This window comes from Procambarus clarkii, chromosome 77, assembly GCF_040958095.1.
Source record: "Procambarus clarkii isolate CNS0578487 chromosome 77, FALCON_Pclarkii_2.0, whole genome shotgun sequence".
Classification (NCBI taxonomy): Eukaryota; Metazoa; Arthropoda; class Malacostraca; order Decapoda; family Cambaridae; genus Procambarus; species Procambarus clarkii.
The window spans coordinates 21,419,064-21,445,613 of record NC_091226.1 but is presented as its reverse complement, the minus strand read 5'-3'; the positions used below and the strand labels follow the sequence as shown (position 1 = coordinate 21,445,613).

The window sequence follows — 26,550 nt, the reverse complement described above, 5'->3', positions numbered from 1 at the left end:
GCACGATGTATGAGGTGCAGCACGCTATATGAGGTACAGTACGATGTATGAGGTGCAGCTCAATGTATTAGATGCAGCACAATGTATTAGGTGCAGCACGATGTATGAGATGTGGCCCGATGTATGAGGTGCTGCACGGTGTATGACACGCAGCACAATGTACGAGGTGCAGTATGCTATATGAGGTACAGCATGATGTATGAGGTGCAGCATGATGTATGAGGTGCAGCACGATGTATGAGGTGCAGCACGATGTATGAGGTGCAGCACGATGTATGAGGTGCAGCACGATGTATGAGGTGCAGCACGATGTATGAGGTACAGCATGATGTATGATGTGTGGTGTGATGTATGAGGTGCAGCACGATGTATGAGGTGCAGCACGATGTATGAGGTGCAGCATGATGTATGAGGTGCAGCACGATGTATGAGGTGCAGCACGATGTATGAGGTGCAGCACGATGTATGAAGTGCAGCACGATGTATGAGGTGCAGTACAATGTCTGAGGTGTAGCACGATGTATGAGGTGCTTCACGATGTATGAGATGCGGCACGATGTATGAGGTGCAGTACAATGTCTGAGGTGTAGCACGATGTATGAGGTGCAGTACGATGTATGAGGTGCAGCATGATGTATGAGGTGTGGTATGATGTATGAGGTGCAGCATGATGTATGAGGTGCGGTACGATGTATGAGATGCAGCACGATGTATGAGGTGAATCACAATGTATGAGGTGTGGTATAATGTATGAGGTGCAGCATGATGTATGAGGTGCAGTACGATGTATGAGATGTAGCACGATGTATGAGGTTCAGTATGATGTATGAGGTGAATCACAATGTATGAGGTGTGGTATGATGTATGAGGTGCAGCACGATGTATGAGGTGCAGTACGATGTATGAGGTGCAGCACGATGTATGAGGTGCGGCACGATGTATGAGGTGCATCACGATGTATGAGGTGAATCACAATGTATGAGGTGTGATACGATGTATGAGGTGCAGCACGATGTATGAGGTTCAGTATGATGTATGAGGTGAATCACAATGTATGAGGTGCAGCACAATGTATGAGGTGCAGTACGATGTATGAGGTGCAGCACGATGTATGAGGTGTGGTATGATGTATGAGGTGCAGCATGATGTATGAGGTACAGCATGATATATAAGGTGTGGCACGATGTATGAGGTGCAGCACGATGTATGTGGTGTTATGTGATGTATAAGGTGCGGTACGATGTATGAGGTGCAGTGCAATGTATGAGGTGCAGCACGATGTATGAGATGCAGCATGATGTATGAGGTGCAGCACGCTATATGAGGTACAGTACGATGTATGAGGTGCAGCTCAATGTATTAGGTGCAGCACAATGTATTAGGTGCAGCACGATGTATGAGGTGCGGCCCGATGTATGAGGTGCTGCACGGTGTATGACATGCAGCACAATGTACGAGGTGCAGTATGCTATATGAGGTACAGCATGATGTATGATGTGTGGTGTGATGTATGAGGTGCAGCACGATGTATGAGGTGCAGCATGATGTATGAGGTGCAGCACGATGTATGAGGTGCAGCACGATGTATGAGGTGCAGCACGATGTATGAGGTGCAGCACGATGTACGAGGTGCAGCGTGATGTATGAGGCGTGGTATGATGTATGAGGTGCAGCATGATGTATGAGGTGCAGCATGATGTATGAGGTGTGGTATGATGTATGAGGTGCGGTACGATGTATGAGATGCAGCACGATGTATGAGGTGCAGTACGATGTATGAGATGCAGCACGATGTATGAGGTTCAGTATTATGTATGAGGTGAATCACAATGTATGAGGTGTGGTATGATGTATGAGGTGCAGCATGATGTATGAGGTGCAGTACGATGTATGAGATGCAGCACGATGTATGAGGTTCAGTATGATGTATGAGGTGTGGTATGATGTATGAGGTGCAGCATGATGTATGAGGTGCAGTACGATGTATGAGGTGCAGCACGATGTATGAGGTGCATCACGATGTATGAGGTGAATCACAAAGTATGAGGTGCAGCACAATGTATGAGGTGCAGTATGATGTATGAGGTTCAGTATGATGTATGAGGTGTGGTATGATGTATGAGGTGTGGTATGATGTATGAGGTGAATCACAATGTATGAGGTGAATCACAATGTATGAGGTGTGATACGATGTATGAGGTGCAGCACGATGTATGAGGTGAATCACAATGTATGAGGTGCAGCACAATGTATGAGGTGCAGTACGATGTATGAGGTGCAGCACGATGTATGAGGTGTGGTATGATGTATGAGGTGTGGCACGATGTATGAGGTGCAGCACGATGTATGTGGTGTTATGTGATGTATAAGGTGCGGTACGATGTATGAGGTGCAGTGCGATGTATGAGGTGCAGCACGATGTATGAGATGCAGCACGATGTATGAGGTGTAGCACGCTATATGAGGTACAGTACGATGTATGAGGTGCAGCTCAATGTATTAGATGCAGCACAATGTATTAGGTGCAGCACGATGTATGAGATGTGGCCCGATGTATGAGGTGCTGCACGGTGTATGACACGCAGCACAATGTACGAGGTGCAGTATGCTATATGAGGTACAGCATGATGTATGAGGTGCAGCATGATGTATGAGGTGCAGCACGATGTATGAGGTGCAGCACGATGTATGAGGTGCAGCACGATGTATGAGGTGCAGCACGATGTATGAGGTGCAGCACGATGTATGAGGTACAGCATGATGTATGATGTGTGGTGTGATGTATGAGGTGCAGCACGATGTATGAGGTGCAGCACGATGTATGAGGTGCAGCATGATGTATGAGGTGCAGCACGATGTATGAGGTGCAGCACGATGTATGAGGTGCAGCACGATGTATGAAGTGCAGCACGATGTATGAGGTGCAGTACAATGTCTGAGGTGTAGCACGATGTATGAGGTGCTTCACGATGTATGAGATGCGGCACGATGTATGAGGTGCAGTACAATGTCTGAGGTGTAGCACGATGTATGAGGTGCAGTACGATGTATGAGGTGCAGCATGATGTATGAGGTGCAGCGTGATGTATGAGGCGTGGTATGATATATGAGGTGCAGCATGATGTATGAGGTGTGGTATGATGTATGAGGTGCAGCATGATGTATGAGGTGCGGTACGATGTATGAGATGCAGCACGATGTATGAGGTGAATCACAATGTATGAGGTGTGGTATGATGTATGAGGTGCAGCATGATGTATGAGGTGCAGTACGATGTATGAGATGCAGCACGATGTATGAGGTTCAGTATGATGTATGAGGTGAATCACAATGTATGAGGTGTGGTATGATGTATGAGGTGCAGCACGATGTATGAGGTGCAGTACGATGTATGAGGTGCAGCACGATGTATGAGGTGCGGCACGATGTATGAGGTGCATCACGATGTATGAGGTGAATCACAATGTATGAGGTGTGATACGATGTATGAGGTGCAGCACGATGTATGAGGTTCAGTATGATGTATGAGGTGAATCACAATGTATGAGGTGCAGCACAATGTATGAGGTGCAGTACGATGTATGAGGTGCAGCACGATGTATGAGGTGTGGTATGATGTATGAGGTGCAGCATGATGTATGAGGTACAGCATGATATATAAGGTGTGGCACGATGTATGAGGTGCAGCACGATGTATGTGGTGTTATGTGATGTATAAGGTGCGGTACGATGTATGAGGTGCAGTGCAATGTATGAGGTGCAGCACGATGTATGAGATGCAGCATGATGTATGAGGTGCAGCACGCTATATGAGGTACAGTACGATGTATGAGGTGCAGCTCAATGTATTAGGTGCAGCACAATGTATTAGGTGCAGCACGATGTATGAGGTGCGGCCCGATGTATGAGGTGCTGCACGGTGTATGACATGCAGCACAATGTACGAGGTGCAGTATGCTATATGAGGTACAGCATGATGTATGATGTGTGGTGTGATGTATGAGGTGCAGCACGATGTATGAGGTGCAGCATGATGTATGAGGTGCAGCACGATGTATGAGGTGCAGCACGATGTATGAGGTGCAGCACGATGTATGAGGTGCAGCACGATGTATGAGGTGCAGCATGATGTATGAAGTGCAGCACAATGTTAGAGATGTGGTATGATATATGAGGTGCAGCACAATGTATGAGGTGCAGCACGATGTATGAGGTGCAATGCAATGTATGAGGTGCAGCACAATGTATGAGATCCAGCACAATGTATGAGGTGCAGCACGATGTATGAGGTGCAGCACGATGTATGAAATGCAGTACCATATATGAGGTGCAGTACCATGTATGAGGTGCAGCACGATATATGAGGTGTGGTATGTATGAGGTGCAGCGCAATGTATGAGGTGCAGCACGATGAATGAGGTGCATCACGTTGTATGAGGTGCATCACGATGTATGAGGTGTGGTACGATGTATGAGGTGCAGCACGATGTATGAGGGGGCGTGCTTGTCACGTGGAGGGGCGTGCTTGTCACGTGGAGGGGCGTGCGATGGAGTGCTTATCACTGGGACAAGGTGTCGAGTGTTGAGGGAGGGGGGCCAGACGTTTGTGCGCGCTCCATTAAAATCGTGACATTTACTGGGATTTCTTAGGACTACAGACAGCCATGGATTACTGATTACAGACATAACAAAGTGCATAGTGTCCCGTTGGAAAGTTGAATACAGTCATTAACAATGGAACTTTGTGTTAAATAGAGAATAAACGTGGGACCACGTGTGAGCCTGTGCCACGAGGCTCTTTGTGTACATGCGTTTAGTCGATATATGAAATAAAGTGAATAGTGATACGTGGAACAGGGAAGTGGAATGGGTAACACAACACATATAAGTTGGAAGTGTAAGAGAATCGTGCATAGAATATTAGAAATATAGAATAGTGGCAAGAGACGACATCAGCTAGGCTGTGTTTACACCAGCCATGAGGCCTACCCTGGGTATGGTACATCCCTCAGTGATAATATACGGACAATATATAATGTAATATGGAAATGTGGATCTAGGAATTAGTAATAGAGTGAGTGAGTACCATTGCAAGCCGGAAATTAGGCAAAAAATTCCTTGTAATACCATCAAATAATAAATCACTGTTATAAATTGAGTAACTGGAAACTGGTGGCATTCATCCTGGGACAACAAGGGGTCAACTGTACACCACGGGGACCATCTTTGCTACCCTACGCTAAGTTCTTGCTATAAAGTTTGAACAAAGTCACATATGTTACAAATATACGATATACATATAATATTATAAATATATACATATAATATTATAAATAGTAAAATTACTGAAGTCAACAAGTGATCCATACAGTGACGCACAAATACAATACATCAGACAATGGAGGTGTGTGGCAAGTGTTTGGAAGTATTTAAAAGATGTACTGTAGGCGTCAAGTGTTGCATCTGGGACATAAGATTTCACCTGAGCTGTGCAGAATTATCTCCAGGATGCAAAAACAGTCAAAGAATTTACTGGGTTTGCAAAGATGATAGGTTAATATGGGAAAACATAACAAAACTGATGAAAAACATTCCTGAGTCACAGAGATTATCATTGACAGAAAAGCTACCAGGGATATATGTGGACTGGGAAAAGAAAACACTGGATAACGACAAAAGCTCAGAAACAGGTAGATTAGAGAACCACAGCAGTAGTGTGGAGGAAGAGGGTATTGTGGTACAAAACAACAGCAATATTGCAGAACCAGGTAATATAAACAATAAGAGAAACAGTGCATAAACAGGAAGAGTGCATAAATAAAGGAATTAGGACGAAAGACAGCGATGGCTCCAATAAAGAGGTAGACAAGACAGGCACAGGTATAAATAGCCTGAAAAAAGTAAAAACTGGAAATATTTGCAAATTCTATGCACAAGGAATATGCAAATATGGGAAATTAGGAACAAAATGCACTTTTCTGCATCCTCGAAAATGTAGGAACATGTTGGCGAGGGGTACATGCCATTTTGGAACGGAGTGCAGATACTTTCACCCTAAATTATGTATATTTTCAATTAGGGACAAAAAATGTTACAATCATCTGTGTCCGGAATTCCATGTGAAAGGTACACGGTGTTATAGATGGGAAGATCAATATGACAGTACAGTACAACCTCGATTCAACGTAACCCGATTCAACGAATCTCCGGCTAGTTCGCACACTTTTCAGGCCGAATTTACTCACCCGGTTCGACGAACAATGGTTCGCCGAAGCGAGGGATGTTCGGATTTGCTTACGATGTCCAGACAGAGTTCACAGACTGGTGGAAAACTTTCCCATTCTATCACAGATTACAATTAATAATTCTCTCATATGACAAGTTGGATCACACAAGTGGATCACACAACTGGACCACACATGTGGACTACAAGTGATCCACAAGCTTACGATTTTGGGACAGAGTTCAAAGAGTGGTGAAAAACTTTCTCATTCTATCACAGATTACAATTAATAATTCCTACTTAAGACAAGTTGGATCACACAAGTGAACCATATGAACCAAACAACAGCCAGAATGGTCCACACAAACCCCAGCCAAAATGGTCCACACAAACACCAGCCAGAGTGATCCACACAAGTGAACAACTGAGTTTCCATGATTTTCGTTCACTGATTTGGGGCACACGTATCTTTGTACATTAATTTAAAGGATGAAGCGTGATTACCTAGCTACATGTGGTAAAATCTCCTTATAGACATTTTCTGTGATGAAACAAGATGAGTGAGGGTGGACAGATAAGAGAATACTATACTGTAAACCTCAATTTACAGTGAGGTTTCACTCACTTTCGTCTGTGTGTCGTCATAGTTCAGTGACCCATGACTTTTGAAAGTTTCATATTAATAAATAATTTCTAAAACCAGTGTTTTAATAGCTTTTTATTACCCTAATTAAACTAAACTAAATAAAACCGAAAATATATTGTAATACGATAGACATCTGCTCTTTTAAAAATTACTGTGTGTTATTGGAACAACTCCAGTGAGTGAGTGGACGGGTCTAATCCCTGTACACACAGCACCATGCGTGGTTTCATCCCTCCCTCCCTCCCTCCCTCCCTCTCTCTCTCCCTCCCTCCCTCCCTCCCTCCCTCCCTCCCTCCCTCCCTCCCTCCCTCCCTCCCTCCCTCCCTCCCTCTCTCTCTCTCTCTCTCCCTCCCTCCCTCCCTCCCTCCCTCCCTCCCTCCCTCCCTCCCTCCCTCCCTCCCTCCCTCCCTCTCTCTCTCCCTCCCTCCCTCCCTCCATACCTCCCTCCCTCTCTCCATCCCTCCCTCCCTCTCTCTCTCCCTTTCTCCATACCTCCCTCCCTCTCTCCATCCCTCCCTCCCTCTCTCTCCCCCTTTCTCCATCCCTCCCTCCCTCTCTCTCTCCATCCCTCCCTCTCTCCATCCATCCTTCCCTCCCTCCCTCTCTCCATCCATCCTTCCCTCCCTCCCTCTCTCCATCCATCCCCTTTCTCCCTCCATCCATCCAGAATTGGATGGATGGACCACCCACACCATCCTCCACACCACCCACACCATCCCCCACACCACCCACACCATCCCCCACACCATCCTCCACACCATCCTCCACATCATCCTCCACACCATCCTCCACACCATCCTCCACACCATCCTCCACACCATCCTCCACACCATCCTCCACACCATCACCCACACCATCCCCCCACACCACCCATACCATCCCCCACACCACCCACACCATCCCCCATACCACCCACACCATCCCCCACACCACCCACACCATCCCCCACACCATCCTCCACACCATCCTCCACATCATCACCCACACCATCCTCCACACCACTAACACCATTCGCCCCCACCACCCACACTCCCCACACCATCACCCACACACCCCACACCATCACCCACACACCCCACACCACCACCCACACCATCCCCCACACACCCCACACCACCACCCACACCATCCCCCACACACCCCACACCACCACCCACACCACCCACATCATCCCCCACACACCCAGACGGATCCAGACTTCTAATCATGGAGACTTCAACCATGGGAAGATAGATTGGGGGAACAGAGACCCACATGGAGGCGCAGACACATGGAGAGCCAAGCTGCTGGATGTGGCAACAAGAAACTTTCTAAGTCAACACGTCAAGGGACCGACAAGAATGAGAGGAGGGGATGAACCAGCCTTGCTTGATCTGATATTTACCCTAAATGAGTCGGATATAAGGGAAGTTAAGTTGGAAGCCCCCTTGGGAATGAGTGATCACAGTGTATTGAGCTTTGAGTACCTGGTTGAGCTAGGAATTATCACCCCCAAAAAAGAACTGGGAACCAAAGGGCTGGCGTACCGAAAGGGAAACTATGAGGAAATGAATAAATTCCTATGGGATATACATTGGGACACAGAACTCGGAACCAAGTCCGTACAAGACATGATGGACTGTCACCCAAAAATGTCAGGAGGCTGTAAGCAGGTTTGTCCCAGCCCGACAGGAAAAAACAGAGAAGCAAAGGAAGAATCCGTGGATTAATAAGGAATGTATGAAAGCAAAGGAGCAAAACAAAAGGGCATGGAGGAACTTCCGTAATAACAGAACACCAGAAAGTAGAGAGAGATACCAGAGAACCAGGAACGAGTATGTCAGTGTGAGAAGAGCAGTTGAGAAAAGGTATGAAAATGATACAGCTAATAAAGCCAAGACCGAACCCAAGCTACTACACAGTCACATAAGGAGGAAGACAACAGTGAAGGAACAGGTGATGAAACTTAGGGTGGGCGAGGACAGGTACACAGAGAATGACAAAGAGGTGTGTGAAGAACTCAACAAAAGGTTCCAGGAGGTCTTTACAATAGAACAGGGAGATGTCGCAGCGCTAGAAGAGGTGGCAGCAAACCAGGTGACCTTGGATAGGTTCGAAATTACAAGAGATGAGGTCAAGAAGCACCTATTGGAGCTGGATGTGAGAAAAGCTGTTGGGCCGGATGGAATCTCGCCATGGGTATTGAAAGAGTGTGCAGGAACACTTTGCCTACCACTCTCCATAGTGTATAGTAGGTCACTGGAAATGGGGGACCTACCAGAAATATGGAATACTGCTAATGTAGTACCAATATACAAAAAGGGTGACAGACAAGAGGCACTGAACTACAGGCCAGTGTCCTTAACTTGTATACCATGCAAGGTGATGGAGAAGATTGTGAGAAAAAACCTAGTAACACATCTGAAGAGAAGAGACTTCGTGACAACCCATCAACATGGGTTCAGGGAGGGTAAATCTTGCCTTACAGGATTGATAGAATTCTACGATCAGGTGACAAAGATTAAACAAGAAAGAGAAGGGTGGGCGGACTGCATTTTTTTGGACTGTCGGAAAGCCTTTGACACAGTACCCCATAAAAGGTTGATGCATAAGCTAGAGAAACAGGCAGGAGTAACTGGTAGGGCACTCCAGTGGATAAGGGAGTACCTAAACAATAGGAAGCAGAGAGTTACAGTGAGGGGTGAGACCTCAGACTGGCGTGAAGTCACCAGTGGAGTCCCACAGGGCTCTGTACTTGGACCTATCCTGTTTCTGGTATACGTAAATGATCTCCCAGAGGGTATAGACTCATTCCTCTCAATGTTTGCTGACGACGCCAAAATTATGAGAAGGATTAAGACAGAGGAGGACAGCTTGAGGCTTCAAGAAGACCTGGACAAGCTGCAGGAATGGTCGAACAAATGGCTGTTAGAGTTTAATCCAAGCAAATGTAATGTAATGAAGATAGGGGTAGGAAGCAGGAGACCAGATACAAGGTATCACTTGGGAGATGAAATACTTCAAGAGTCCGAGAGAGAGAAAGACCTGTGGGTTGATATCACGCCAGACCTGTCCCCTGATGCTCACATCAAGAGGATAACAGCAGCAGCATATGCCAGGTTGGCTAACATAAGAACGGCCTTTAGAAACTTGTGTAAGGAATCTTTCAGAACATTATATACCACATATGTCAGACCAATCCTGGAGTATGCGGCACCAGCATGGAGTCCATATCTAGTCAAGCATAAGACTAAAATGGAAAAGGTTCAAAGGTTTGCCACCAGACTAGTACCCGAGCTGAGAGGTATGAGCTACGAGGAGAGACTACGGGAATTAAACCTCACTTCGTTGGAAGACAGAAGAGTTAGGGGGGACATGATCACCACATTCAAGATCCTCAAGGGAATTGACAGGCTTGATAAAGACAGGCTGTTTAACACAAGGGGCACACGCACTAGGGGACACAGGTGGAAACTGAGTGCCCAAATGAGCCACAGAGATATTAGAAAGAACTTTTTTAGTGTCAGAGTGGTTGACAAATGGAATGCATTAGGAAGTGATGTGGTGGAGGCTGACTCCATACACAGTTTCAAGTGTAGATATGATAGAGCCCAATAGGCTCAGGAACCTGTACACCTGTTGATTGACAGTTGAGAGGCGGGACCAAAGAGCCAGAGCTCAACCCCCGCAAGCACAACTAGGTGAGTACAACTAGGTGAGTACACCCCACACCCAACCACACCACCACCCACACCATCCCCCACACCACCCACCACACCACCCACCACACCACCCACCACATCACCCACCACACCACCCACCACACCACCCACCACACCACCCACCACACCAACCCTCCACACCAACCCACCACACCAACCCACCACACCAACCCACCACACCAACCCACCACACCAACCCACCACACCAACCCACCACACCAACCTACCCACAACCACCCACATGCATCCAAACCACACCACACCACCCACACCATCCATGGGGTGTATTGAAGCAGCAGGCTTGGAAGCGTCTCAACTCGCCCGACAAAAAAAAAAATTATGGGTTGACAGGTCTTCCCTCACACCTCCAGGATCCCCTCCCCCATGCCCCAGGTACCCGGTCATACACACCACCACAATGCCAAGTCAGCTGTTGTTTTCTACAGGAAACAATAAAACATGTTAATGATTAATAATGTATATTAATACACAAAAATTAACATATTTTGGCATAAATATTTTACAGCTAAGATTGAGATTTATAATAGAGTATGAATGAGATGTTTGGCAGCTATGTGTGGTCAGCACCCTTCTCTCTCCACTTCCACCTCCCCTGACAACACCTTCCACCACTGACCCCACCTGCCTCTTTCCACCACCTGCCTCCCCTGACACCACCTGCCTCCCCTGACACCGCCTGCCTCCCCTTGACCCCACCTGCCTCCCCTGACACCCCTGTTGAAAAGAATACAGTACAGCAGGTACTCTGAGAGAGAACTCTATCAACATCAGAGGCCCGAGACTGTTCAACACGCTTCCGCTACACATAAGGGGCATAACTGGCCGACCCCTCACAGTGTTCAAGAAAGAACTGGATAAGCACCTCCAAAGGATACCTGATCAACCAGGCTGTGACTCATACGTCAGGCTGCGAGCAGCCGCGTCCAACAGCCTGGTTGATTAGTCCAGCAACCAGGAGCCCTGGTCGACGACCGGGCCGCGGGGATGCTAAGCCCTGGAAGCACCTCAAGGTAACCTCAAGGTAAGGTGACACCGCCTGCCTCCCCTGACCCCACCATGCCTTCCCTGACACCACCTGCCTCCCTTGACACCACCTGCCTCCCCTGACACCGCCTGCCTTCCCTGACACCACCTGCCTCCCCTGACACCACCTGCCTCCCCTGACACCGCCTGCCTCCCCTGCCACCACCTGCCTCCCCTGACCCCACCTGCCTCCCCTGACCCCACCTGCCTCCCCTGACACCACCTGCCTCCCCTGACACCGCCTGCCTCCCCCTGACACCACCTGCCTCCCCTGACACCACCTGCCTCCCCTGACCCCACCTGCCTCCCCTGACACCGCCTGCCTCCCCTGACACTGCCTGCCTCCCCTGACACCACCTGCCTCCCCTGACACCACCTGCCTCCCCTGACCCCACCTACCTCCCCTGACCCCACCTGCCTCCCCTGACCCCACCTGCCTCCCCTGACCCCACCTGCCTCCCCTGACACCACCTGCCTCCCCTGACACCGCCTGCCTCCCCTGACACCACCTGCCTCCCCTGACACCACCTGCCTCCCCTGACCCCACCTGCCTCCCCTGACACCACCTGCCTCCCCTGACCCCACCTCCCTCCCCTGACCCCACCTGCCTCCCCTGACACCACCTGCCTCCCCTGACACCACCTGCCTCCCCTGACCCCACCTGCCTCCCCTGACCCCACCTGCCTCCCCTGACCCCACCTGCCTCCCCTGACACCACCTGCCTCCCCTGACCCCACCTGCCTCCCCTGACCCCACCTGCCTCCCCTGACCCCACCTGCCTCCCCTGACACCACCTGCCTCCCCTGACACCACCTGCCTCCCCTGACACCACCTGCCTCCCCTGACCCCACCTGCCTCCCCTGACACCGCCTGCCTCCCCTGACACCACCTGCCTCCCCTGACACCACCTGCCTCCCCTGAGCCCACCTGCCTCCCCTGACACCACCTACCTCCCCTGACACCACCTACCTCCCCTGACACCACCTACCTCCCCTGACACCACCTGCCTCCCCTGACCCCACCTGCCTCCCCTGACCCCACCTGCCACCCCTGACCCCACCTGCCACCCCTGACCTCACCTGCCTCCCCTGACACCACCTACCTCCCCTGACACCACCTGCCTCCCCTGACCCCACCTGCCTCCCCTGACACCACCTACCTCCCCTGACACCACCTGCCTCCCCTGACCCCACCTGCCTCCCCTGACCCCACCTGCCTCCCCTGACCCCACCTGCCACCCCTGACCCCACCTGCCACCCCTGACCTCACCTGCCTCCCCTGACACCACCTACCTCCCCTGACACCACCTGCCTCCCCTGACCCCACCTGCCTCCCCTGACACCACCTGCCACCCCTGACCCCACCTGCCTCCCCTGACCCCACCTGCCTCCCCTGACACCACCACAAATGATGCCAGCCACCTCACCAAGGCCTAACGTTCACACGACCTGTGCTTGTTTTATTGGCCTCCTCAAAATTTATTCTAAATAGGTATTAGTACAGTACGTAGGCTGTTGGAGGGAGGGAGGGATCCAGGAAACAACCCCCCCCCTCCCACCCCCCACCCCCCCAATGGCTCAGGGAGCGACCGGCCGGCCACACAATGCCAGCTGTTATCTACACCCCAATTGTATTAAAAATTCTGTGAAAAGGAAATGTGTTCAAACTGTTTAAAATATGTACTGTATATATCACAATTTTCACCATTATTATTGCTCCAATATGACATCTTTCTAATAAAAAGGCTACTTTCAGTGTAGATAATGCGATAATTATCATTAAATTGACTCTTGGCATCTGGCGACGAGAGGAGAGTGAGGTAGTGGCTGGTCTCTGTGGTCAGGTGCAGGAAGGAGGGTGGGGGCGGGGGAGCATGGAGGCACCAGTCACGTGGAGCCTCTACTGACACCACTTGCCTCCTGACAACAACTCTCTCACCAAGGCCCCCCTGACACCATTTTATCACCATTTCAGCTGGTTGTCAGCTGCCTGGCTGACAACCTGCCTCCCATGAGAATACGTAACTTACACCACCTGCCCCCTAACAAAAAACCTTAACTACTGACACCACTTGCCTCCTGGCAACAACTCTCTCACCAATGCCCCCCCTGACACCATTTTATCACCATTTCTCCCTAGAAACAATGGGTAAGGATAATAAAACACTATACATGTATAACTGTTTACACTCTGGCGAATCATAGTTGATGACAGCCAGCTCCGACGCTCGGCCTCGGTGACCGCTTGGACGAACATTCCTCGCTTAATCAAACATTTGTATGTTCCACTGAACATTTGGTACCGAATTCAATTTGTTCGGCTCTTCCGGGAATTCGATAGAGCGGGGTTCATTAGACTGAGGAACACTGTACTGAGTGTGTAATACAGTGTGTTACTGTGTAAATAGTCTGTGAAACTGTACATATTGTAATTTTAGTGAATTTTTAACAGGTAATATTGCGGCAATAAACATTTATTGTGGACACATTACTGATACATGTATCACAGTTCCAGGAACATTATGAACATTCTACGGTATACATATTGTAAAGGACACAAATATGCATCATATACGATTAAAAAAACAAATAAAACCGCATTGGAAATACATAAAACAAATAATTGAAAATATATTTGTGGCAACACCCGGTGCTTGAATGGCCCGCGCAACCGTGTCTGGGCGAGTCACGCACGGGCGACCAGGCCCTGATGACGTCACAGCGCACCTTGTCCACGTCCTCACAGCCAAAGTAAGGGGAAATTGGAATTTATTTTTACATAGACATGTTCAGGGAAGGGAATTTATCATTTTACGAAGAAAAAAGAATTTTTGGGGAATACTTTATTTTATGCGCACCGGGGGAATTTCGCAATATACTGTACTCGGCGCAGCACGGTGGTTAAAGAGGAGCTGGCATGCACAGAGCTCCTGAACTCGTCCAATGAAGTGGTAGAGGTATTTGGAATCAAGGTAGAAAATATTAATCTACTTATTATTTTAATATACAAACTGCCAGATGCAACAGTTGAGGAATTCATTGAACAGATCCACAAAATAGAGAATATCCTTGATAACCTAGCAAACCCAGTACCAGATATTATCTTCCTTGGAGACTTCAATCTACCCAGTTTAAAATGGAGAATAGTAAACAATAACATTATTGCAGAAAAGAAATAACCAACCACAGGTCAGAGAACTACTGAGATTCGGTGACAAATTCTCACTCAGTCAGCAGATTACAGAACCCACTAGGAACGAAAACATGCTGGACCTGATATTCACAAACAATGATGAGCTAATTAAAGACATTACTGTCTCAGACACTATGTACTCAGACCACAAGCCTATTGAAGTGCAAACTAATATTAATAACGTTAGTAGGCCCAAGAGAAGCAAAAAGCGAGAAGGGTTATTCAATAAATTCAATTTTAATAATAAAAGGATAGACTGAGTGAAAATAAACAGGGAACTTACAAACATTCAATGGGAAAATGTTCTAAGAAATAAAAATCCTACACAAGGAATAGAAAAACTGACTTCTGAAGCATATGAAGTCTGTCTGAAACATGTTCCTTTGAGGAAGACCAGAAAGAGGTCCAATGTAGAAAGAGAACGCAGACAACATTACAAAAGAAGGAAGAAATTAATGGAAATGCTTAAGCAGACACGACTTTCCATACAAAGAAGGAATAATTTAAACAGGGAGATTGAAGAAATCAAACAGAGACTGAAGCATTCATATCAGACTGAAGAAAGGCAACTGGAACAGAAAGCAAGTCAAGAAATAAAGAAAACCCCAAAAATTTTTCTTCACATATGCTAAATCAAAAGCAAAAACCACTGCCAGTATTGGACCTATTCGTATTAGTGAAGGTTCATACACTAAGGACGACAAAGAAATTAGCGAAATCATAAAAAAGAAGTATGAGGACATGTTTAGCAATCTGATACACAGCATGAAAGTGGAAGATCCGGACAACTTCTTTATGCGTGATATTCAAACACCTGTAAATATCACTGATATAAACACGAGCGTAGCAGATTTTGAAAGAGAAATTGACAATATGGTCATGCACTCGGCCCTGGGTCCAGACTCATGGAATTCAATATAGTATTTATAAAGAAATGCAAAGTGCCAGTTGCACAGGCACTCGGTATAGTGTGGAGGAAGAGCTTGGACATGGGGGAGATACCAGATGCGCTGAAAGCAGCGAATGTAGCTCCTCTACACAAGGGAGGGAGCAAAGTATTGGCAAAGAATTATAAACCAGTTGCACTAACGTCCCACATAATAAAAGTATTTGAGAGAGTGATCAGGAGTCAGGTCACTAGATTCATGGAATCCAATGACCTCCACAATCCAGGCCAACATGGATTCAGAGCAGGAAGATCATGCCTCTCACAGCTACTTGACCACTACGACAAAATCACTTAGGCATTAGAAGAAAAACAGAATTCAGATGTTGTATACACAGACTTTGCAAAGGCATTTGACAAATGTGACCATAGAGTGATAGCACACAAGATGAGGTCAATGGGTATAACTGGTAAAGTTGGATGCTGGATACTCAATTTCCTGTTGAACAAAACACAAAGGGAACAGTCAATCAAATAAAAACGAGTCCGAGCGCAGTTAAAAGCTCTGTACCTCAAGATACAGTCCTTGCACCACTGCTGTTCCTTATTCTCATATCAGATATGGACAAAAATACAAGTCACAGCTTCGTGTCATCCTTTGCAGATGATACAAAAATCGACATGAAAATTACCCCTGCTGAAGACATTAAAAAACTACAAACAGATATTAACAAAGTTTTCGACTGGGCAGCAGAAAAAAACATGATGGGTAACAGGGATAAATTCCAGGTACTCAGATACAGCAAAAATGAGGACTTGAAACATAATACAGTACAACCTCGATTCAACGTACTATATGGGACCACCCCCAGTTCGTTGGAGCGTTGGATACGTTGCAAGAGGTGACCTTCAGGAGGTGTTTGTGTCAGTGTCTTTTTTTTTCTTGTACACAATAAAAATGCCTTGTCATATTACATATTGTACCTATATATTACTTCTCTACTAAAAAATACTGTAATTCATAAATTTACCTTATTGTTGGAGTTATGTCCATCTTGAAGTTTCGTGAAGTTGTGAATGCTCTACAGTAAATACGTACTGCAGTGCATTAAGCTGTTAGCACTGTGTTGATTAAAAGTAGTTCTGCTGTATGTTGAGTACTACAATATAGTTTATGAAAACTATAGTACACTAAAATTACTGCAACTTTAATTTTAACACTGTGTACACACTTAAATTTAACCCTTGTTCTAACTGTTCACGCCGCACACGATGTTTTTAGATGTTTGGATCAGCTTTGCTGGTGCTCGCTGCTGCTGTGGGTTCAGCTGCTTCTGAGCTGGTGCTCGCTGCTGCTGTGGGTTCAGCTGCTTCTGAGCTGGTGCTGGCTGCTGTTGTACCAGTGCTGGGTACAACTGTGCTTGTGCTGGGTACGGCTGTTCTCGTGCCGGGTTCCGCTGTTCTCGTGCCGGGTTCCGCTGTTCTCGTGCTTGGTACGCCTGTTCTCGTACTTGGTACGGCTGTTCTCTTGCTAAGTACGGCTGTTCTCGTGCTGGGTACGGCTGTTCTTGTTTTGGGTACGGCTGTTCTCGTACTGGGTACGGCTGTGCTCGTGCTGGTTGATTTTCTGCTACTAGTTCTTGCATAATATTGCTTCATTTTTGGCATTAATAAAGCACTCTCAGTAAGCCCCTGAGACATTTTGTTTTATAACCAAAGAGCTGTAGTAAAAAAATGGTCAATTCCACAATTATCTTTCACTGGCGGATAAATACTGTACGTCAATCGCAGACAAAGCTAAGGGCACTGGGTGCATACTGTACGAACGCAGACTAAGTCTGTACGTACACCCTTCAGTAGGCTAGTGTTTAAGCCAGATCCAGTAACAAATTTTTCTTAAATATTCGATTTACATCAAATTATATATTTTTGGGTTATATATTTAGTTTAGCAACATTATTACGATAATAAGAGCTATAAAAAATACTTATTTTTGAACCGATTTATTAATTTTATTATTTCGAAGCTGTAGGTCACTGAACTGTGGCGATGAAATCGAACAAAACACTCCTGGTGTTGTGTTTGATGTCCAGTAACATAAATTTCTCTCAAATATTCGATTTACATCAAATTATATATTTTTCTGTTACATATTTAGTTTAGCAACATTATTACGGTAATAAGAGCTATAAAAAATACTTTGGAACTGATTTATTAGTTTTATTATTTCGAAGCCGTAGATCACTGAACTGTGGCGACGAAATCGAACAAAACAAGCATGGTGTTGTGTGGACAGGGATTAGACCTATCCACTCATGCAGGAGTTGTGCTCCCAATAATGTGAATAATTTCTCAAGTAGCAGATATCTATTATATTACAGTATATTTTTGGTTTTATTTAGTTTAGTTTAATTAGGATAATAAAGAGTTATTAAAACACCAGTTTTAGAAATGATTTATTAATGTGAAACATTCAAAGTCATGGGTCACTGAACTATGACAACACAGACGAAAGTGAGTGAAACCTCACTGCAAAGTGAGGTTTACTGTACAGTATTCCTTTATCTGTGCACCCTCACTTATCTTGTTTCATCACAGAAAATGTATATAAGAAGATTTCAACACATTAGCTAGCTATTCACGCTTCAGCCTTTAAATTAATTTACAAAGATACGTGTGCCACAAATCGGTGAATGAAAATCATTGAAACTCAGTCGTTCACTTGTGTGGACGACTCTGGCTGGTGCTTGGTTAATATGCACCACTTCTTGTGGACCATTCTGGCTGGTGTTTGGTTCATATGATTCACTTGTGTGGTAAACTTGTGTGATCCAACTTGTCTTATGAAGGAATTATTAATTGTAATCTGTGATGGAATGAGACAGTTTTCCACCAGTCTGTGAACTCTGTCTCGACATCGTAAGCAAATCCGAACATCCCCCGCTTCGGCGAACCATTGTTCGTCGAACCGGGTGAGTAAATCCGACCTGAAAAGTGTGCGAATTAGCCGGAGATTCATTGAATCGGGGTACGTTGAATCGAGGTTGTACTGTACAGGGTACAAAACACAATCGAATCTGCCCATAGTAGGAAAGCAGCATGTCAAGGATTTGGGAATAATGATGTCAGACGACCTAACGTTTAGGGAGCATAACGAAGCAAATATTGCGTCAGCCAGAAAAATGATACGATTGATTACGAGAAGTTTCAAATCCAGTGATCACATCACATTGTTTGTACTCTTCAAATCACTTGTGTTGTCCCATCTTGAGTTCTGCTCAGTACTCACTTCCCCCCTTCAGAGCAGGAGAGATTGCTGAAATAGAAGGAATACTGAGAACATATACGGCATGCATAGACGAGATAAAGCACCTAAATTATTGGGATCGTCTCAAAGCCCTCCAGTTGTACTCACTAGAAAGGAGATAAGAGAGATACCAAATAATATAAACATGGAAAATACTGGAGGGCCATGCCCCAAATCTACACAGTAAAATAACAACATACTGGAGTGAACGATATGGAAGAAAATGCAGAATAGAACCAATGAAGAGCAGAGGTGCGATAGGCACAATCAGAGAAAACTGTATGAACATCAGAGGTCTGCGGATATCCAACACCCTCCCAGCGAGCATGAGAAATATTGCCAGAACAACAGTGGACATCTTCAAAAAGAACCTAGATTGTTTCCTCCAAGGAGTGCCGGACCAACCGGGCTGTGGTGGGTATGTGGGCCTGCGGGCCACTCCAAGCAATAGCCTGGTGGACCAAACTCTTACAAGCCAGGCCTGGCCTTAGGCCGGGCTTGGGGAGCAGAAGAACTCCCAGAACCCCATCAACCAGGTATCAACCAGGGGCAGCACGATATATGAGGTGCAGCACGATGTATGAGGTGCACGACGATATATGAGGTGGAGTACAATGTATGAGGTGTGGTATGATGTATGAGGCACGGTATGATGAATGAGATGGGGCACAATGTATGAGGTGCAGCACATTGTATGAGGTGAAGCACGATGTACGATGTATGAGGTGCAGCACGATGTATGAGGTGTGGTATGATGTATGAGGTGCAGCACGATGTATGTGGTGTGGTATGATGTCTGAGGGGCAGCACGATGTATGAGATGTGGTATGATGTATGAGGCGCGGTATGATGAATGAGATGCGGCACAATGTATGAGGTGCAGCACATTGTATGAGGTGAAGCACGATGTATGAGGTGCAGCACGATGTATGAGGTGTGGTATGATGTATGAGGTGCAGCACGATGTATGTGGTGTGGTATGATGTCTGAGGGGCAGCACGATGTATGAGGTATGGTATGATGTACTCACCTAATTGTGCTTGCGGGGGTTGAGCTTTGGCTCTTTGGTCCCGCCTCTCAACTGTCAATCAACTGGTGTACAGATTCCTGAGCCTACTGGGCTCTATCATATCTACACTTGAAACTGTGTATGGAGTCAGCCTCCACCACATCACTTCCTAGTGCATTCCATTTATTAACTACTCTGACACTGAAAAAATTCTTTTTAACGTCTCTGTGGCTCATCTCGGTACTAGATGTATGAGGTGTAGCATGATGTATGAGGTGTGGTATGATGTATGAGGTGCAGCACGATGTATGAGGTGTGGTATGATGTATGAGGTGCAGCACGATGTATGAGGTGTGGTATGATGTATGAGGTGCAGCATGATGTATGAGGTGTGGTATGATGTATGAGGTGCAGTATGATGTATGAGGTGTGGTATGATGTATGAGGTGCAGAATGATGTATGAGGTGCAGCACGATGTATGAGGTGTGGTATGATGTATGAGGTGTAGCATGATGTATGAGGTGTGGTATGATGTATGAGGTGCAGCACGATGTATGAGGTGTGGTATGATGTATGAGGTGCAGCACGATGTATGAGGTGTGGTATGATGTATGAGGTGCAGCATGATGTATGTGGTGTGGTATGATGTATGAGGTGCTGCATGATGTATGAGGTGTGGTATGATGTATGAGGTGCAGAATGATGTATGAGGTGCAGCACAATGTATGAGGTGCGGCCTGATGTATGAGGTGCAGAATGATGTATGAGGTGCAGCACGATGTATGAGGTGCAGCACGATGTATGAGGTGCAGTACGATGTATAAGGTGCGGCCTGATGTATGAGGTGTGGTATGATGTATGAGGTGCAGCACGATGTATGAGGTGCAGCACGATGTATGAGGTGCAGCATGATGTATGAGGTGTGGTATGATGTATGAGGTGCGGCCTGATGTATGAGGTGCAGAATGATGTATGAGGTGCAGCACGATGTATGAGGTGTGGTATGATGTATGAGGTGCAGAATGATGTATGAGGTGCAGCACGATGTATGAGGTGCAGCACGATGTATGAGGTGCAGCACGATGTATAAGGTGCGGCCTGATGTATGAGGTGTGGTATGATGTATGAGGTGCGGCCTGATGTATGAGGTGTGGTATGATGTATGAGGTGCAGCACGATATATGAGGTGCGGCCTGATGTATGAGGTGCAGCATGATGTATGAGGTGTGGTATGATGTATGAGGTGCAGCATGATGTATGAGGTGTAGCATGATGTATGAGGCGTGGTATGATGTATGAGGTGCAGCACGATGTATGTGGCGTGGTATGATGTATGAGGTGCAGCATGATGTATGAGGTGCGGCCTGATGTATGAGGTGCAGAATGATGTATGAGGTGCAGCACGATGTATGAGGTGCAGCCTGATGTATGAGGTGTGGTATGATGTATGAGGTGCAGCACAATGTATGAGGTGTGGTATGATGCAACCCGTTCTCGCAAATTTAATAAGTCAATATTGACTTATTAGTTGCGTGCATAGGTGACATACTAAACACAATAGTTTCCCTTGAAAAGCTTCATAGAAAACACCGACCTTACCTAACCTATTTAGTATGTTAAAATAAGCATTTTATAGCTTCGTAATTACAATTGTTACGTAACCTATTATAGGTATAGGTTAGGTAATAATTGTAATTACGAAGCAATAAGATGCTAATCTTAACATACTAAGTAGGTTAGGTAAGGTCAGTGTTTTCTATGAAGCTTTTCAAGGGAAACTATTATGTTAAGTATGTCACCTATGCACATATTTAATAAGTCAATATTGACTTATTAAATTTGCGAGAACGGGTTGTATGATGTATGAGGTGCAGCATGATGTATGAGGTGTGGTATGATGTATGAGGTGCAGTATGATGTATGAGGTGCAGCATGATGTATGGTCTAATGTATGAGGTGCAGTGCGATGTATGAGGTGCAGCACGATGTATGAGGTGCAGCACAATGTATGAGGTGTGGTATGATGTATGAGGTGCAGCACAATGTATGAGGTGTGGTATGATATATGAGGTGCAGCACAATGTATGAGGTGTGGTATGATGTATGAGGTGCAGCATGATGTATGAGGTGTGGTATGATGTATGAGGTGCAGTATGATGTATGAGGTGCAGCATGATGTATGGTCTAATGTATGAGGTGCAGTGGGATGTATGAGGTGCGGCACGATGTATGAGGTGCAGCACGATGTATGAGGTGGAGCACAATGTATGAGGTTTGGTATGATGTATGAGGTGCAGCACGATGTATGAGGCGCAGCACGGTGCATGAGGTGCAACATGATGTATGCACCTCATTAGGGTTGTAATGGAAAAGGACTGCTGTATTCTGTTTCCTTGAGGTGGTTTTGGGGCTTAGTGTCCCCTGCTTGATATCTGCTTAATGGGGTTCTGGGAGTTCTTCAACTCTCCAAGCCCGGCCCGAGGCCAGGCTTGACTTATGAGTTTGGTTCACCAGGCTGTTGCTTGGAGTGGACCATAGACCCACATACCCATCACAGCCCGGTTGGTTCGGCACTCCTTGAAAAAAACAATCTAGTTTTCTCTTGAAGATGTCCACGGTTGTTCCGGCAATATTTCTGATGCTCGCTGGTAGGATGTTTAACAACCGTGGTCCTCTGATGTTTATAGTGTTCTCTGATTGTGCCTATGGCTCCCCGCGGCCCGGTCCTCAACCTGGCCTTCTCATTGCTGGACATGGCTGCTCGCAGCTTGACGTGTGAATCACAGCCCGGTTGATCAGGTAGATCAACCTGGTTGATCTGTACAGGAAGCTCCTGCTTGTGTGGGAATTGGGGCACTGGAATGCCAGATGCAAGAGAAGGATTCCCTTCTGGAAGCACAGTAACTCTATTAATATTAATAATATTTTACTTGCAAGAAGAGACAGTGGGTTGGTAGATTACATAAGATTGATATTTTTACATTCAGGTAAAAGCTACTAACACATGTAGCATTTTGGGCAGTAATAACAGGAGTAATATTTCCGTGTAACAGTAGGATTCTGTTCTGGAAACACTAAATTAATGATGTAAATTGTCATCAACACTTCCCTGGAAATAAACATTCCAGTCATCTGGGCTGTAGGAGACTCGAACCCCACACATGTGAGCTCTATTGACTGGGCTATGATTAGTCTTAATAAAGAAAGTTTACTCTAATTATGTTCAATTGTAATAGAAAATAAGATAGTTCATTAGGGGGGAAAGATCTTAAAACCCACACAGATGCTTAGTTCCTGGGTATTTATGCGCTGCTTGTTGAGCAGTGGCATAAGGTGAAAGGAAGTAGTGCCCAAACGTGTCTATTCTGCTATAAGAATGGAGCCTGGTACCTTTTGCTAGTGACCAGTGTGTTGCCCGGTGCACTACCTACCTTGTGTCTATCTTACGTTGCTTCCGGGGATCAATCGCCCCGTGACTCGGCCTCCAATCAGGTCTGGTTGGTCGTCTGGTCAATCAGGCTGTTGAATGCAGCTGCTTGCATGCCTGACATGTGAAACATAACCTTCGATATTCCTCGGAGGTGTTTGTTGAGTTCTTTCTTGAACACTATGAGAGGCCAGCCAGTTATGTCCCTTATGTGTTGTATAAGTGTTGAAGAGTCTTGGGTCCTTAATGTTGATAGAGTTCTCTCTTAGAGTACTTATTGCACCTCTGTTTTTCAACTGGGGGGGAGGGGGGGGCATTTTGCACATCCTGCCATGCCTATTGGTTTCATGTGAAGAAATCCCCGTGTTCAGATTTGGAACCATTCCTTCTATTATCATTATGTATCTCTCACCTACACTCTAGAGAATACAGGTTTAGAACGTTTAATCGGTCCCAATAATCAAGATGACTTATAAGAGTGGATTCTAATAGTAAAAGATCTCTGCACACTCTCTACGTCAGCAATTTCTCCGGCTCTGAATTAGAGAGTACATTGTTTGTGTGCAACAATATCCCACCTTAGAGAGCACTAGTGTCTTGGAAAGTATCGTCATTGGTATGGCATCCCTTGTTTGGAAGGTCCTTGATATCCAACCTGTCATATTTCTTGCAGTTTTGACAGCTACTTTATTGTGTTCAGCAAATGTAAGGTCGTCCAACATGATTACTCCTAGATCCTTTGCATTGCTCTTTCGTTCTATAGTGTAATTTGACTGTGTTTTATATATGGTTTCCAGTTTTATATTTTCATTTTTTCCATAGTGCAGGAGCTGGAACTTATTTTCATTAAACATCCTATTATTATCTGTGGCCCACTGAAAGACCCAATTTACATCAGATTGGAGGTTTGCCATGTCCTCTATATTGTCGACTTGCATGAAAATCCTAGTGTCATCTGCAAACAATGATACAGTACTGTAGTTTGTATTATTGTCTATGATATGAAGATGAGAAAACGTACTGGGGCAAGTACGGCACGTTGGAGGACTGAGCTTTTCACAGTAGACGATCCAGATTTTACTGTGTTGACTCTTACACCCTGCGTTCTGTTTGTTAGGAAGTTTAGGAGGAGGGAGGGAGCCGGTCGGCCGAGCGGACAGCACGCTGGACTTGTGATCCTGTGGTCCTGGGTTTGATCCCAGGCGCTGGCAAGAAACAATGGGCAGAGTTTCTTTCACCTATGCCCCTGTTACCTAGCAGTAAAATAGGTACCTGGGTGTTAGTCAGCTGTCACAGGCTGCTTCCTGGGGGTGGAAGCCTGGTCGTGGACCGGGCCGCGAGCACACTAAAGCCCCGAAATCATCTCAAGATAACCTCAAGAAGTTGTAGATCCAGCTCCCTACTTTGCCAGTACAGTAGTCGTAATGGCTTAGCACTTTCTCCTGATAATTACCTTACCTTACATTCAACACTACATTTTGTTTTCTGTCCCTGCTTGTTGTTGTTATTTTTGTGGAGTGAAATTATTTGCCATCTATTGAAATTGTCTTTTAATTTAATGTAGAGTATTTTAGTATGTGTTCTATTTTTGTTAATCTCGATATGTCCTTCAAAACAATAAAAGTGATTCTTTGTTTCTTTTTTGATGTGCAGGTAATGTAGAGGAGATAGACAAGTACAACCGTCGGCTGGTAAAAGTCACCAAGACGCACTCGGAAGAGGCAAAGACATTACTGAAGCTGATGGGTGTTCCATACGTAGATGCTCCCTGTGAAGCCGAGGCCCAATGTGCAGCTCTAGCGAAAGCTGGCAAAGTAAGCCATTTTTTATTTTTATAGTATATTGGTAAGTGTGTATGGTAAGTAAGTAATTATCAAAAGAGAGCACGAAGCCGGGAAGGCCTTGTAGCACCATATTGTGTATGGTACTTAGTGTAACGTCATACCCAGGAAAGGGTCGCAGCTTCTCTGTCACGGATGGGATTCTTGTTTGATCATTGTAAGACTGTACAGTATGTATAGCAGTGCCACAACAAAATAGGTTTCACAGTTTCTCTGTCAGGGATGTGATCTCTGTTTGATCAATGATACTGCTGGTAAAGACTAGAAAAAAACATTGCTCGGCCTGTTTCTTTCTCCTAATGTTTAAATCATCTATGAAAAATGTAATATCTTCAGATTACCTAGAGATGATTTCGGGGCTTAGTGTCCCCGCGGACCAGGCCTCCACCCCCAGGAAGCAGTCCGTGACAGCTGACTAACTCCCAGGTACCTATTTACTGCTAGGTAACAGGGGCATCAGGGTGACTGCCCATTGTTTCTCGCCGGCGCCTGGGATCAAACCCGAGACCACAGGATCACGCGTCCAGTGTTCTGTCCGCTCAGCCGCCGGCTCCCTGGATGGGAGGGATCCATCCGGCTCCATCCTGAATATGGACGGAGCCATATTAACTGCATAAAACATGCAGTTTTTAACTCATAATAATTCATTGTGTCAGGGAACAGGCAGTCAGAGTGTATATATATACAGGCATACCTCAGTTTAAGAGTTTAATTGGTTCCTGGAGACGCCTCGTATTCCGAAAACTCGCATTCCGAAGCTAATTTCCCCATAAGAAATAAAGGGAAATGAATTAATCCGTTCCTGACTACCCCAAAAACCCCACATCAAACTAAATTTTTATACCTAATTCATCTAAATAAACCTACAAAACTATGTTCCAGTTATTACTTACCTTGCTGTTGAATGCTGTAGGCATATGGAAGATGGTGAGGAGGGGGGAGGAGGAGTTACTGTTTGGAAGGGGAGTCCCCTTCCATTATCACATCAGGCAGTGAAGACCTTTCTGGTGTGCTCTCCCTGCTACGTTTTATCTGAGTGCCACTAGGTCCTGGTTGAGGCTCACTGCTCGATTTCCTCACCAAAAATCTGTCCAAACCCTGGCTTTATCACAAATAATGGCCTCCGAAACACTGTCACCCCTTAACTCCTTGTCGTGTATCCAAATTAATAACAACTTTTCCACTTCAAGTATTTGTGGTCTTTGTTTCGTTATTGTTCTGACTCCTTTTGCCACTTTAGCACTCATAATCTCATTTTTCTTCTTAAGTATAG

General features: G+C 45.9%; 1 protein-coding gene across 1 annotated transcript in view; it reads left to right on the top strand.

Moving 5' to 3' along the window:
- LOC123747155 (flap endonuclease 1) overlaps window positions 1-26,550 on the top strand; it is a 134,820-nt gene that overhangs the window by 60,599 nt on the left and 47,671 nt on the right. The window contains exon 4 of the mRNA XM_045729175.2: window positions 25,090-25,250. Within this exon, the coding sequence (XP_045585131.1) occupies window positions 25,090-25,250 (161 nt within the window). The remainder of the gene's footprint in view (window positions 1-25,089; window positions 25,251-26,550) is intronic.